Source organism: Ambystoma mexicanum, chromosome 7p, assembly GCF_040938575.1.
Source record: "Ambystoma mexicanum isolate Mex_15411 chromosome 7p, UKY_AmexF1_1, whole genome shotgun sequence".
In the NCBI taxonomy this organism is placed as follows: Eukaryota; Metazoa; Chordata; class Amphibia; order Caudata; family Ambystomatidae; genus Ambystoma; species Ambystoma mexicanum.
In genome coordinates, this window is record NC_090939.1 from 197,798,436 (window position 1) to 197,815,066 (window position 16,631).

The 16,631-nt window shown below is 44.1% G+C and overlaps 1 protein-coding gene across 2 annotated transcripts in view; it reads right to left on the reverse strand.

Annotated features, from left to right (window-relative positions):
• Nucleotides 1-263: 263 nt before the first annotated feature.
• The window catches only part of B3GALT5 (beta-1,3-galactosyltransferase 5), a 259,165-nt gene continuing 242,797 nt past the window's right edge, over nucleotides 264-16,631 (reverse strand). For both annotated transcript variants that reach the window (XM_069636054.1, XM_069636053.1), the window contains exon 3: nucleotides 264-5,686. In XM_069636054.1, coding sequence (XP_069492155.1) covers nucleotides 4,718-5,686 — 969 coding nt within the window. In that variant the 3' untranslated portion in view covers nucleotides 264-4,717. The remainder of the gene's footprint in view (nucleotides 5,687-16,631) is intronic.

Sequence of the window (16,631 nt, forward strand, 5' to 3'; positions counted from 1 at the left end):
ACAGCCTGTTACATTAGGTTGGTCAATTTAGCATCTAGGGTAGCATAATGAGCCACATCATCAGAAGATGAAGACATAATAATAACCAAATATATATAGTGATTTACTAGATCCAACGATTTTTCATGTAATGTCCTTTTCAGGTGCTTTTTAAGACGATTACATTTGGGTTTGCAGATCATGACCTTGGTCTTTACAATATTCGTGATCAGCAGATTTCTCGGCATGTACTCTGCCAAGCCATCTAAGGAGCGCTGCAAACCCTGTGGAGTCTTGGACAATAACACTAAATGCCTGATTCATGGAACGTTTTCCCTGTACATCTGAGGTAAAGAAATTGAAGAGGTCTGAGGCAAAGATGCAACCTTGCCTCAGCCCTCTAAAGGTGTTCATCTGGGCTGATAATGTACCAATCAAATCAAGTCTTATTTGCATGTTGGTGTTAGTGTGTGAATAATTTATCAGATGGATCAAATAGCTTGGACATTTAGCCGCCCTCAGTTTCTCTAATAATGGTTTCCTTTGCGGAGTCCCCTTGGACCTGCAAGTATGTATCCCTTTATCCATCCTTATCAGAATGATCCTATTTTTGAAACATTTTACATCATGTGTTCCGTTGGCCCGTCTCACACTTCATCACCGTCACCCCTGCAGGATGGTGCAGTGGCATCAGGGTCAGTGGAAGATGACACATGCAAAGGGTACATTTCACGGTCAAAGGTACCTGCACATGGTCGTGTCCAAAGCACATTTTTTCTACCCATTGCCTCAGCTCAACTGCCTTTGGCAGAGGTTGCACAGCAATGTTTAACCCTCTCCCTGGACAGTCCTGTACTCTGAAGCACCAGTACCCCCATATCAATGTGGGGGTTGTTCTGGGTGGGCCCGTCTCTTGTGACATTTTTCCATGTCTACATGGGCCTATCTTGCCCCCTCTGAAATGAGGGCACATGTTTAGACTATTCTGTTTCAGAATGAGCCAAGTGCTGGGGGTCCCTTTACGGTGCAGGCGTTCCCACCTGTGGCTCATAGCCACCACTACCATTTCCTTCTCCTGAGCTACCAAGTTGTCAACCTGGCTCACACTCTTCCACCCTAGGCCCTTTCCTCTCCTGACTGGCCACCTCCCCTTTGTTCTCCCTTGGGATCATTACGCTTCTTCCTTGGCCTCTTCCATATCCACCACACCCTCATCCAGCAAGCAACATGCACCAGGAAGTCTTCTCAGTTTCACCTCTAGCAGAAGCAAGGTGGCTACACTCTCATGCATCACTTCAGATTCCAACACCTCTAGCTTAAAGTCCACACTCTGGTATGTCCCACTGTGCCAGCCCTATCCTGCCATTTACTCTACCTCTACCTATGAAAAGTCGTTCATTACCGGCTCTGCTTCCCCTTCCACTGCCAAGCACTCCAATAGCCCAGCATCATCTACCAAGACTGGATATGGCTGTGGGAAACAAGCAAGGCAGACGAGCCCGCATCACCACAATTGGATCAGCGTCCTCGTTCCACTCCTGGTCAACATTCCTGGTCATCTCCCTCCAAAGCGAGTAATCCCACAGCCCGGCGTGCCACTGTATGTCCCACATGAGACCCACAAGACATGTGTGCACAGGCAAGTTTTCATCATGTCGTCAGATGTTGTTGTATGTAGCCATGCAAATTTAAGCTGCTCTTGGAACTGTTCCGTGTCTTAGCCTGATGAATACAGATTAATAATACACTGCATATGTTTCATGTAGTGAAATACATATCTTACAAACGATTAATAAAGTGCATTGTGGCTTTTTGCAATTAGTATTTAATGATAACAGAAACATTCCTGCCACAAGACTAAAACTATAGCGCAATTTATCTCTGCCCCCACCACATCGACCATTATTAGGACATAGCTAACATGGTTTATAAGGTTAAAAAACAAATAGAAATGTGGAGATAAAGTTACAGTAGTAGTCAGAGGTCCCAGATTGATACCATCATCAAATCTAACAGTATGGTTGCTGTGTTACCTTTGTACTGTCCAGCCCCCTACCTTTCTCAATGTAAACCCCTGACTGCCACCCCTGACGTTGTTTTAAATCTTTTCTATGCAAAAATAAAAGTCCTCAAACCCAGCCAATGACACATTATGGGATGCCAAAGGTGTGTTGCAAACAGGCATTTCTTGTTCTGGTTTTTTAAGAGCTATTATTCTCCTATATTCATGTTTTATTGTCCAATAGTTGACCATACATATCGAAAGCACATGGTATGCATCACACAGATCCAAATACATGTAATCAGTTCTTGTATGATGTGTCTCTTATCAAGTGTGGTTTCATTAATGCTCCTTTTGATCCAAGGGGCAGGATCACAAACACTTCATTTACTAGACCTGAAAAGGGCCACATGCGGGTATAGATAGACATGTCGACGTAACACAAGGCAGTGTCTGATGTTCTTGACAGTTTCTTATAGGGGCAGACATAAGGGGTTTACTGAGGCCGCCCAGCGCGACGAGTAGCAATGGTGTCCACCTTTTCATACAGTCAACGTGTTTCCTGTTCAGTCTCCGTGTGGTTTAAGGGTTGGCCTGACCCTGGTCAGGGTTATCCATCTTTGGTGCAGGAATAGTTAGTAAGTTACACTGGTGGTAGGGTTCCAGATTACCTTAACTCCGGCGTGGCCATCTCTTACAGCAACTATTCCTCAGGTGAGCACACTGCAGCGACTGCCAATGTGCATCACCTAGGCGTGTACGCGGCTCTTGGCAAGGGGTTTATTTATGATCCTTCATAGGCTTGGTGATTTAGAAAGCTCGCATCCTCGTCAGCTTTGCATTCCGCCCTTGCAATGGCTGTTAGATTTCAGAAAAGAGTTTCTGCTCTCACAGTATTGATATCGGATTCTTGCAAACACTGTTAGACTTCGGAAAGAGTGTCCTTGCTGATCAGGTTTACATTGGATTCTTACAGTGATTATTAGACTTAAAAGGAACTAGCTTGCACGCCCTCTTTTACATCTGTTGGACTTTGAAAAGAGTGGACTCCACCCTTAATTTTACTTTGTATCTTTTCAATGATTGATATTTTTTTACAAAGGGCAGTCTAGGTTCTCTAACTCTTAACGTTTTCAGGTTCCAGCGTTTTGCTGTTTCAAGTCTTTCTCAGAGGTTGTGGACAGCGTGCCGATGTACATAGGTCTCTCTTGCTTAGCAGTTTCTGACTTGGCCTGTTTTTTTCCTCCTAGTGTTTCAATGTTTCAAGTCCTTCTCTGAGCCTATGGACTGTCTGACCCAACATGTATCAGCCTCTTTCTTTTTTGGCATTTCAAGACTTTGCTTTAGTTAGGCAGTGTTTCAAGGATTACATAAATCAGTTTCTCTCATTCTGCATTACTTGACTTAGGCTGATTGACCATCCCAGTGTTTCAATGAGTTTGCTTTTCGGACCAGTCTACATCTCCCAGCATGCACCAGTTTCTCTGGCCCTTAGCTTGTTGTCCTCCTGACCTGGTTTCACGTTGTAGAATTTCATTGGTTGAGGTCTTTCTTGGGGAAGAATAAACTACCTGGCCCAAAATGCATCAGTTTCTCTCACCAACACCTGTGGGTAACTAGGCTTGGTTTCACATTCCCGTATTTGAATGATTTAGGCCATGAATCAGTCTCTCTCATTCATAACACAAATATTACTAGTGTCCCGTTTGGATTCAATACTGCGATCCCCTTTCACGTTTTATCTGCTTAGATTATTTTCCTTGTGTGCCAGGGTTTTCAGACATCCATGCATTGTGCTTGCTTTTTCTGACCCTCAAGTTCCATCGTCTTGGTCCTTGTCAAGAGGGTGTGCTTTGTCAGCAGATCAGGCCACCATGGTGGTTTCTAACTTGTACAAATTAAGCTGCCCTTTTTTCAACACTTATGAAAGTCTCCCAATATCTGAGTCTGTTGTGGAACCTTTGACTATGATCGCAAGGGCCACTCCCTGCTCATCAGTCATCTCAGCAACATGAGTCCACGAGTGCCACCTTTTCAGTGCTCGCCCTAATTTTTTGTAGCAGACTTTGGGTCCCTTGAATGCTCCTCAGCTAAGGGCTGCCAATCTATGGCACGCAGCATCAAAGTTAACTTTGTTGAGTCATTGCGTTTGCACTGTGGGAATGGAACTGTACTTATTTCTTGTGGCAGCGTCTCACTTCACTCACCATCTACGGCCCCTCACACCACATCTGATTTACCTCCTAAATCACCCCTTTGTCTCTTCTTTATACTGCTGACATTTGAAAGGCTGGCGGCTCTGCAGCCTGGATCACATGTTGAGAGTCAGACTTCTTCAATTTCAGCCTTCTGGTCTCCTTGGAGAGCATAATCTTCAACTTACTTCTCAATAAAAACATGTGTAAGTAGGTGGATGAGCTATAGCAATGTTTCAGTCACTGATCACAGATCTCGCATTATTCGCAAGTAGTCTTTCTTCAAATCTTTGCATGCAAATGTCTGTCAAATGTCTTTGATGCTTAGAGTTACATATCAATCATGATCATATTTGTAACTGGAGATTCTTGCAAAGTAGTCCAACTGCCTATGCTTGAGAGAAGCTGCAGATACTGGCATGCACTGTATCTGCTACAGTATGCTTGCCTTGTATGGTAGCACTGCACATACATTACTCTTATCCAAAACGATTGGCCATAACTTTGAAAAGTACATTGTAGGGTCTCTTTTTCATGGAAATCAGACTAGAATGTCACACTTTTCATCAGTGCTTCTCGCCAAGGCAGTCCAGTACATCAACAACTCACTGGGTCGGATTTCATGACAGGTTACAATTTTCCGAAATTTACAAATGGAGAATCCAATCTTATAAGCGAAAAATATCTCTTCACTGTGAAGGGGCTCTGGCTTTATTTTTAACTGATGAAGACACAGTCCTACGAAGACATCTTCTAGTTTAAAAAAAGGAATGCTTCCTGAAATGGTAAATATATCATGGGCAAGATCGACAGATAAAACGTACCCTGTCCCAGAGCAAAAAGGCGGATACAGTTTTTCAGGATATTCCTCTTCGCTGACATACCACTTGCTAAATATATTTCGGATTGGGGTTTCATTAAGTTTTTGGTATCCTGTGAAAAATTTTGTAGTTCTGTTCTTTTTCCCAAGTAATTCAGTAAGGTAAAATACATTGACAAACATGTCTGTGTCAGTCTTCATCACAAAGTTGGTTTGTGGGCAGAAGTGGGCAACCCACTCGAGCCCCATCACAGTCTTTAGTGTTAGGTTGTAGTATGTGTCTGTGAAATTCTTTTGGATGATATCCCTGTACACAAGGCTTTCAGCTGCCAAGTTGACCTCTGCCTTGAAGTCCTGTTCCGTCATCGTTCCCAGAAGGAAAAAGACTGCAATCCGTTTGTTTCCAATCATTTGGTCTTTCCCCCAAGTTTGACGAATCGCTGCTCGAGCTTCAACCTGTTTGTGTGTAGTGGTCACCAGGATCACCAAGAATGGAGGCTTCTGCTCACACTCTGCCTCTGGCAATAACACAAAGGTCCCACTGTCAGCTCCATTGGTAAATATGGTTGATCTAATATTGAAACGGGGGAAGCTAAATTGGATCACGTTCGTCTGAACAGCATACATGAAGATGAAACAGAAACAGGAAGCCACCAAGATCACAGTGAAGACAAGCCTTCGATTGGCCATCTGAAAGAAATAAAAACACAATTTAGCAATTTAGTGAAATCACTTTTCCCTTAAAAATAATATAGTTTGAAATAAATATTGCTCTGCACAGAGGCAAAGTGACTAGGGTTCTAGTCCACATATTTGAAGTGTTTCACATTGAAAAATTGAATGTAAGGCCTGGAGGAAATAAGCAATGAATGTGTGTAATGTAGAACAAGTCCAACAAAGGCATTAGAGTATGCAAAAAGCAAATACAATTCGAGACAGCATCAAAATAGTTGATTAGAATGTTCTTTCTTTGACAGGAAGGGTCTTCTTCTGAGGAATTGTCCTTGATGTTATGCATAAAGATGATGCTTCCATCAACAAAGACCAATAGAAGTTGTTTATAGGTCTGACTAGTACCGTATGTCTGGTCAGGAGAGTGTTGGCTAGAACTGGATGATTTAAAAGAGTTAAGGATGCCTCCAGGATGTGCACTTTTGATGTTAAGTGGAAGATTACTTTGACTTTTATTATTATGATGGTATTTATTGAGCGAGGACCTAGCTTTGAGAAGCAACGGAGCGCTTTACAGAGGTATACAACAGTACAGATGCATAACAGAGCGCTTTTCAGAGGCAACAACAGAACAGATACAGTGTCGGGGTAGGATACAGAGGGACACAGAGGAGGGGTATAGCTGTATCGAGTGGCAGGGAGGAGAGTGGGGGGTCATCTAGCAATTCAGGTGGCGCAGGGGCGACGTGATGGCCTTGGTGTTGAGAAGGAGACTGTGGACAAAAGCTATCATGCACTTGGTGCAGTATTGGCTCAGGTTCAGCAAAGGCAGACAATACCCACTCATGTGGGGATTCTCAGGAGGATAGCTTAGGGGCAACGTGCTTGCCTTGGAAGCAAGACGACACGGAGCCACACAGGTTCATATCATATCATGTGGTGCACAAAGTATGAGAGATTCACAGGAGAGGTATGTAGTTTGAGAGGAGTCATCGGCAGTATGTTAGAATTCCAAACACATAAGAACCAATTTGTGGGGACTAGTTTACATGGCGAGAACCAATTTATAACCCCATTGTCTCTATCATGATGGCCAAAGGTACGGCATCACTAAGAATTGCATGACGGATGATTGCTTTGCAGGTTTAAAATGTTATTGTAGAGTCTGTCCCTAATTATTAATTGTTAGTGCTTATGGCAAAAGGCATGTAAGCTAATTTGATGATATGCAGAAAACAAATAATTATTTAGCTTGACCCAGCCGAGACAATCCTTTACAATTGTTGTGGAGTGCGTGCAAATCCATCCAAACAGAGCCATTGAAAAGCCTCAAATCAGCACATGTTCTCAAGGACCCATCGGAGTTATGTGCTAACATAATCAGTAACATCCATTCCAATGCTTCATTGGTCTCAATCACCGCCAAATTACTCACCCTGTAACCTCCCACTCCAACCTTTTCTGCACGCACAGAAATACTCTGCACCGTGTGTACTTTTAATACTGTACTTTGCTCAAGAACACATTTGCATAAAAGAAAAGTTTCTTACAAAACTAATCAATAAAAATATCTGCATAAAGATTACATTTCATCTAGTATCTCCTTTGCTACAACCTCAGTGAAACAAAACCCGCTGAATGTTCCAAACAGAAGTCCATTGACCTTGTGACCCAACAATGCAAGACCGTGTTTTTTAAATTTATTTTATTGGTCATTTGTATAGCGCCTATACACAGAAGCAGTGTTTCAACGCGCTTTCAAGGGAGGGGTGGGAACAACGGGAAAATGCAGTACAGTAAACAACATTCCTACTAGGACCAGAGTCATTCAGAATGGGCAAGTGCTATAAGCGTGTGAATGGCACAGACAAGGAACATCACGTGGCTGCAATACAATACAAACAAACGAAATATGGAACACAACCTTCACCTTGTGACCCTACAATGAAGGGCCGCGTTTTAATCTACCACCTGCAAATAGTGATTCGTCCCTTATATAACATGATGTTAGCATGCCACAAAACTGATAGAAGACCTTCCTTAAATGCAATCAGACTGATAAGGTTTTAGGTAGCTCAGTGATTGGGTTGTTTCCAGCTTTTAACAGGTCAGCTTAACCTAAACACAACATTGTCAACTTAAATATATCCGCTGCCATCACACACTGCAAGCCCTTCCTCTTCTTATTAGAAATGTTCACAATTATTATTATAGTTACTATGGTATTTATTGAGAGCACACCTAGCTTCGAGAAGCAGCGGAGCAATTTACAGAGGTATACAACAATAATTGCAATTGTTTATTCGTAAAGTGCTTATACACAAGTGAAGTGCTTCAAAGCGCTTGCAGATACATAACAGAGCGCACGTTTTTGTAAAGTCTTAATTTTGTAAAAGCCTGAATTACACACAGTTTCACCCTTCCATCTCACCCTCCATCTTTCTTTCAGGTGTGTGCTTATTGCACTTTAATACCACCCTGTGTACTCTCGTTCTGCATGGCAAGACTTTTCGCAGCAATAGCAGTACCCTCCTGCCCACTGACACCAGAATCCCTTCACATGAAGGCTCTCTTGTGCTTTGTCCTCCCCGTGCTCATCTTCACTCCCTTGCCCACTTTCAGGGTATCTCTTTTCCCATCCCCAGGCATCACCTGCACTTGATCACATGCGTCCTTTCCTTGGTGGCCACCATTTTCACACACCTATGAGGGATCTACATTGCCCCCTGTGATAATAACATCTACCAGCACAGAGGGGATTTCACTGAGAACGTCTTTCTTGTAAGCCGCAGTCACATATTCCACACTTATATGGAATTTCAGAAAAGTGATTGTTAGCATATCCCACACTTAATTTCTCAAGTCTAGTCTGCGCCAAATCTAGACGGAAAAGCGATTGTTAGCATGTGCCAGACTTAAATGGAATTCTCTAGCTTAGCCCGCGTCGCATCTAGATAGAAATATGATGGCTAGCACATGCCACAGTTAGATGAAATTTCTCAAGTTTAGTCTGCGCCGAATCTAGACAAAAATTTGGTTGTTGGCATGTGCCACACTTAGATGGAATTCTCAAGCATAGTTTGCGCCGAATCCAGGCAGAGGTGCGATTGTTGGCATGTGTCACACTTGGACCGGATTCTCGGGCTTGGCCCGCGTTGCATCTTGATGGAAATGTGATTGTTGGCGAGTGCCACACCTGGATGGAATCTCAGAAATGTGATTGTTAGCATATGTGATTCTTAGCATGCACCACACTTAGAATTATGAACCTAGCTTGCGCGGCATCTAGATAGAAATGTGACTGTTAGCATGTACCAGACCTAGATGGAATCCCACAATTGCAAGGACAGCAATGCCAACTAACCAACCAACTAACAATTCCATCCCTCTGCATACACCTCTCAAACTATAACCAAACACAACCACAAGCCTTAAACTCAGCAATCCGCACAAACTTCACAACAATGCAACAACAAAACAAACCACACATAGACTTGCACAACAGCACACAACGACTACGGACCATAAAACACCCCAAGCCCAGCCGACGGACCCACCGGGCTGAGGCTGCCAACAGCACATCACTGCTCTCTTGCACTTTTCCAGCTTATTCCCACTAACCCACCCCCTCTCATCCCCTTTTTCAGAGCCGCCAGAGCGGCAGGGGACCACTTCGGTGGTGATAGTGCATGGTACAAATGTCCTTTAACATTAACATTAACATCAAGAGATGATCTTTTAAAGACATTGGTCATTCATTTCATATGAATTTACAATTAGAAATCAACAAACAGATTAAACCCCCACAAACTCCTCGTGTAACCATCATGGCAATAACCACTTTATCAAACTAAAAAACACATTAATCCCCCCCCCCCCAAAATGGAATTGCAATCCCTGCATTGCCCATCGATTAGCATCTAAAGCGCCACCCTCTAAATCGACATCATTATCTAAACATTATTATCCCTCCTTTTCCCCCAAACTATGCAGCCAATTAGCCTCCTTCCCCTCACCCTGATAGCATTCCCTACCAGCTGATGAGAGATAACCCGGAACATGATCTAATCAAGGTTTCCATTGTTTGATCAGTTCCACTGGCACAGAACGGTAACATGGCGGTGATCCCACGTTTTCCATACGGACAATAATGGACAAACTCCAAATCGATTTAATGCAATGTGCATATTATTCTACAACGTCCAGACAACAGGAAAAAAAACAGACGTATTTCCTTTCCCAGTACACAACACTACTACATGAAAAGGTCTACAACCAACAATGAGCAGTCTGCAAACACCTGATTCACCAAAAAACAAAGGTTGCTTCCACTTCAATGCCATATATATTAGGATTCTGCTTTCACAATGCGCCCTTACTAGTGAAGCAGGAAACGGTCATCTTGCAGCAGCTACAAGAGTACACAGTGTTCTTACTAGTGAAGCAGGTCACTGTAATCTTGCAGCAACTCGCAAGTGTATCTGCTACAAGAGTACACAGTGCCCTTACTAGTGAAGCAGGAAACTGTCATCTTGCAGCAACTCTCAAGTGTATCTGCTACAAGAGTACACAGTGCTGTTACTAGTGAAGCAGGAAACTGCCATCTTGCAGCAACTCTCAAGTGTATCTGCTGCAGAAGTACACAGTGTTCTTACTAGTGAATCAGGAAACTGTCATCTTGCAGCAGCTACAAGAGTACACAGTGTTCTTACTAGTGAAGCACGTCACTGTCATCTTGCAGCAACTCGCAAGTGTATCTGCTACAAGAGTACACTGTGCCCTTACTAGTGAAGCAGGAAACTGTAATCTTGCAGCAACTCGCATGTGTATCTGCTACAAGAGTACACAGTGCCCTTACTAGTGAAGCAGGAAACAGTAATATTGCAGCAACTCGCAAGTGTATCTGCTACAAGAGCACACAGTGTCCTTACCGGTGAAGCAGGAAACTGTCATCTTGCAGCAACTCACAGGTTTATCTGCTAATAGAGTACACAGTGCCCTTACTAGTGAAGCAGGACAAAGTAATATTGCAGCAACTTGCAAGTGTATCTGCTACAAGAGCACACAGTGTCCTTACTAGTGAAGCAGGAAACTGTCATCTTGCAGCAACTCGCAGGTGTATCTGTTACTAGAGTACACAGTGCCCTTACTAGTGAAGCAGGAAACTGTCATCTTGCAGCAACTTGCAAGTGTATCTGCTACAAGAGTACACGGTGCCCTTACTAGGAAGCAGGAAACTGTCATCTTGCAGCAACTCGCAAGTGTATCTGCTACAAGAGTACACTGTGCCCTTACTAGTGAAGCAGGAAACTGTCACCTTGCAGCAACTCGCAAGTGTATCTGCTACAGGAGTACACAGTGCCCTTACTAGTGAAGCAGGAAACTGTCATCTTGCAGCAACTCGCAAGTGTATCTGCTACAGGAGTACACAGTGCCCTTACTAGTGAAGCAGGAAACTGTCATCTTGCAGCAACTCGCAAGTGTATCTGCTACAAGAGTACACAGTGCCCTTACTAGTGAAGCAGGAAACGGTAATATTGCAGCAACTCGCAAGTGTATCTGCTACAGGAGTACACAGTGCCCTTACTAGTGAAGCAGGAAACTGTCATCTTGCAGCAACTCACAAGTGTATCTGCTACAAGAGTACACAGCAGGACAGCGGCAAATTGGCTGTAATGCTGCAACACTTACTAGGCACATGAAATGAAACCTCAGGCACCATGCACCTCAGACACCGCTACATGTTCCCCCAGAATTGGCTCTGAGAATGAAGAATATGTAACGCACCCTACGACCATGTCTCCTTGTGAAAATGCGGATGCTGGGACCACACACTGATGCTGCACCCCCGCTTGGAGAGGTGGACGGCGTGCAGCATCATGCCAATCCAGTACAACGCTGCACATGCTAAGAGTTGTGGCAAATAACTTGTTTTATGTGTTAAACAATACCTTTTGGTGTTGCCCTGCCACACTAGAGTTCTTTTAATGTTACCCTGCTGGTAGGACTGGAGTACAGAAGACCCACATGGGACACAGTGCAGCCTGATCCATAGACAGTCTAGAGCCCCAAGCAGACATGCTCATAGCAATGACCTTTCCATAAAGCCCCCACCGCCCCTCAGAATTCCCACTTCCCTAGTCTCCCACATTCCACCCCTGACGGCAGACTGCAAGACTGCCCCGCCCCAGGAGCCTTAGGCTTAGTAGCAGTGCATGGATGGCCTGCAGAGTCATGCTTGGGTAGGAAAGCAAACTGTAAGGCCACAGAGAGTGCCAGTCTAAATGTCTGACATCAGCTCACACTGCAGCAACTACTTTAAGTGAAGTCAGGATCTGTGGTTACAGTAAGCTAGCAGGCAACACCCACCACACCTACCTGAGGGGAAACCAATGGAAAAAGGGCTCCGTTTTCAGTTGTGTATTGCATTTTCCAATTAAAGGCATGAATAAAGTAAATATTTGGGCCCTACAGACTCAGAAATGACTTTGAACGTTCCAAAAATATCTGAGGTTAGTGCTTGAAGACAGAACATTAGTAATAGACATGATTAAAAAAAGTCTTCCGTTCACTGTGGTGTAAACAGTCTTTTCATTATGTCCATTGCTATTGTCTTTGTCAATGCCTGTTTTTAACGTCGGCCAAAAAAAATCTATTCAGGGTTTTTCAGCTGTAACCTCAGAAAATAAATAGACAGAAAACACCTCGAGGAGACAAAACTATGTGACATGGTCAGCTGTATATCATTACCTCTGGGCAGTGGTCGAAGTGTGCGAAAAGAAGTAGTGGAGCTATGTGCCCTGCTGGCCTGCCCCTGCTCCCCACAAACCCCATTGCCACAACCCCTCCCACACACAATACACCCCCGCAAACACTTGCACTTGCTGTTTAAGGGAACGTTCAGTGCAGTACACTGAAAGTGAAGGTTTCAACTTCTTCCTACACTTTTATTTTAAAACAAAACCATTCCGGAACGGTTTCATTTTAAAATAAAAGTATAGGAGCTGTACAAGCTAATTTAAAAAAGTATAGGAGCACCGCTCCCGACCGCTCCCGCTCACTTCGACCACTGCCTCTGGGAGGGTAACAGTACTGGACAAGAGTCAGTCACATGGCGGAATGTACAGGTCAGGCATTGGCTCCGAGGGCTGATAGGGCAGTCCAATTAGACCAGCCCGGCTCCAAGTCCATCTTTTTTTTACTTTGGGTAGGTCTGTAGTACTCCTATGCATCCTGACTCCATTGCATAATGGAAGAGGCTTGTTTTCAGGGCTATTTTCCCCAAGGCAGATCCCTGAATGTCAGGATTCAACAATAATCTGAACGGGTCTGCCCGGCTGCTGAAACGGTGTGATATAGCCAATGTAATAGCCTTGTGCAATGTGCATCCTGTCCAGGCATGCTGTAGCACCCTGCTAGACCACGTGGTTCCACCGCTCAGGCAGGCTCGTGCTTCTGGACAACCAACACACAGTTTTCAATTGCACAAGAAAGTTATATTGGTTATACTGCCATTACATGCACATCAAGACCATTTTTCGGTCAATGTCTAAGATTATCAATTTATTGACAGGAAATGACCACTCGGACATTTTTACTGAAGCCAATGAAAATGTTCCTTCTCCAAACTCAGCTGGAGAGTACAGTACAAAGTACGTGTTGGCATAAACCCGAGGTACAACACCCAACATACATTTTGGAATATTTCGAGTCACAAGAATCAATTGACAAAACTGAACAAAAATAAAATGCAATAATGCAATAAAAGGTCAAAATGGATGTCTAAACTGTGTTTAATCTGGAAACTCATTATTGTAATTGTAATCCCTAAATGTGAGAACTAGAAAATAATAAAACTCGGAACAACTCGCTGGAAGGGTGTGTGCGAGAGAGCAAGGGTGCGAGCTAGAGAGAGAGAGAGAGAGAGAAAGGGTGCGAGCGAGAGGGAGAGAGAGAAAGGGTGCGAGCGAGAGAGTGAGAACAAGGGTGCAAGTGAGAACAATAGGGTGCAAGCGAGAGACAGCACAAGAGCAATAGGGCACAGCAAGCGCATGAGCGAGAGCAAGAGGGCGCAAGCAAAGAAAGCAAGATTAATGGGGCAAGCGAGAGCAGTCAGGGTGAGCGAGAGCAGTCGGGGTGATCGAGAGCAGTCGGGATGAGCGAGAGCAATAGGGGTGAGCGAGAGCAGTCGGGGTAAGCGAGAGCAGTCGGGGTGAGCAAGAGCAATAGAGCACTAAAGGAAGAAAGAAACAGCATCACCAGAAAATATTAATAACATGAAGGTGTATCTTCATGTATACAAATGAATTGTGTGTTTGAGGCCTGCTTATTGCCCCATGAATGTGCACCATGAGCTGAGACCAAACCCCATGGAAAGTACTTTAAGAACATATGACAAGGATAACGTCTAGATGTACAGCACCTTTTGAATTGTAATATTCTGACTGTCAGTGAACAAAACCACCTGGCCTAGATGTGGATGTGTCAGTGAACAAAACCAAGTGGGCCAGGTATGTGATGTCATCAGGGATGTCATCAATTACATTTGTGATGTTACATTTGATGTCCTGGGTGTTAGTCTTAGCAGTGCACAGTGGTGGCGTGGGTTATGGTTGCTTAGCTTACCATAACTGGTGAATTTCTGAGATTTTTCAGCTTTACTTGTAACAATAATGTCCCTTTAACAACGTTTTTTATTAAATTTCATAGGTTTTTATTAGTGCAACTTAACCATAGTGTTCATTTATGATTTTTCAGTGAAATATATATATATATATACAACGTTGCCCTCAAACATGTGCAATGGGTGCCTCCGGGTGGGTTGAAGGCGTCCCCCTACATATACAAACAACAAGGCAAAGGAGTTCATAACAACGCTAAACTATATGAGCTTAAGTGAATTCTTTAAGAAAAGCCTGCCTGGGCACTCGATCTGAGTAGTGCTGAACACATTTCAATTTTATTTAAATTTAGCAACCATACCAGTTAAAAAGTCAACTGGAAAATGGCATACATGGCTGGCTGAACAATTAAATAACCTGTGATATGGGATTACTCTGCCACGCATTCCATCCTCTCACAGAGGGAGCGTTTTTTAATACCTCCGAAAAAAGGGGATATTTTACAGCCACAGTGAGGTGCCCGGGGTGGAGGGGGGCGCTGCATATAGCTTGTGGCTGAAGGATATGGGTACTGGGTTACTTTAAGGAACCGAATGGTGCAATATGGAAAGTGGAAACAGCCAAAGGTGGTGGCTACTGGCCATGGCCTTTGACCATGGCTATAGTGCCCAAAAGAGACCTAGTGGTGTGGCCACGGCCGAAGGCCATGGCTAATGGGCCCATTTAGAAATCTATTGGAGCAATATGTAGAGTGGCCACGGCCAAAGGTCATGGCTAGTGGCACTAGAAGAAAGATATTGGGATAACATATTAAGGGGCCACGGCCAAAGGCCATGGCCAATGTTCATGGGTGAAGGCCATTGCTAGTGACTAAGAAAGAAAGGTTCTGTTTTAAAATATACAGTGGGCACGGCCAAAGATTTAACGAAACAAAACCATTGAGATTACATGACAAGTTAAAGGGATAGTCCAGTAAAAAAATTTATTTTAAAAATAGATAGGCAACATTAAAAAAATAATACTAGCACTTTTTAAAAAAAAACTTCCTATGTAAAATTTTGAGCTATTCAAGCTCAAAATTCGCAAAAGCAAGCACATGGGCGCATCCATTTTGTGAAATGGATGCCCGCCTGTGCTGGCTTTTGCTTTTGCGGCACTAATGAAGGAAAAGCCAGCCAGCTGTAGTAAACAAAAGCTATCACTGTGTGGCTTTTCCCTCATTGGTGCTGTACGCGGAGGACGGAGTCCGGAGACTACAGGCAGAAAAGCTGCAGCTGCATCTCGGTAAGTGCTATTTTTTTAAATAAAAATAAACACTAGCTGCGGTTTTATTTCTAAGTTTTCCGGGCTGGAGGAGCCCGGAAAACTTAGAAATAAAACCGCAGCTTTAAAAACGTATTTATGTTTGCGATCGCTTTTGAAGCGATCGCAAACATAAATACAACGTTGTGTTTGAAGACGCTGTGGTTTTTTTCCAACTTTCTCAGGCTCCTCCGGCTCGCGCTCCCCACGGGGGGCCCGTTCGCCCCAAATGGGAAGGCAGATTTACGCAGAAACACTGCAGCATTTAGCATTTCCCATTTGGGGCTCTCGGGCCCCCCGTGGGGAGCCCGAGAGCCCCAAATGGGAAATCAGATTTAGGCAGAAACACTGCAGCATTTAGCATTTCCCATTTGGGGCTCTCGGGCCCCCCGTGGGGAGCCCGAGAGCCCCAAATGAGAAATCAGCTGTAGGCAGAAACACCGCAGCATGTAAACACAACCGCGTTGTGTTTCTGCCTGCCTTGGCTATCACTTTGGGTCTCCGGTGCTCCCCCAAGGGAGCACCGGAGACCCAAAGTGATAGCCACAGCAGGCAGAAACACAATGTGGTTGTGTTTGAAAACGCTGCGGTTTTTCTTTCCGAGTTTCTCAGGCTCCTCTGAGCCGGAGGAGCCTGAGAAACTCGGAAAGAAAAACCGCAGCGTTTTCAAACACAACGTTGTATTTATGTTTGCGGTCGCTTCAAAAGTGACCGCAAACGTAAATACAACGTTTTTAAAGCTGCGGTTTTATTTCTAAGTTTTAAAAACCGCAGCTAGTGCTTATTTTTAAAAAAAAATAAATAGCACTTACCGAGATTCAGCTGCAGCTTTCCTGCTCTGGTCTCCGGTCCCCGTCCTCCGCGTACAGCACCAATGAAGGAAAAGCCACCTAGCGGTAGATTTTGTTTACTACAGCTGGCTGGCTTTTCCTTCATTAGTGCCGCAAAAGCAAAAGCCAGCACAGGCGGGCATCCATTTCACAAAATGGATGCGCCCATGTGCTTGCTTTTGCGAATTTTGAGCTTGAATAGCTCAAAAT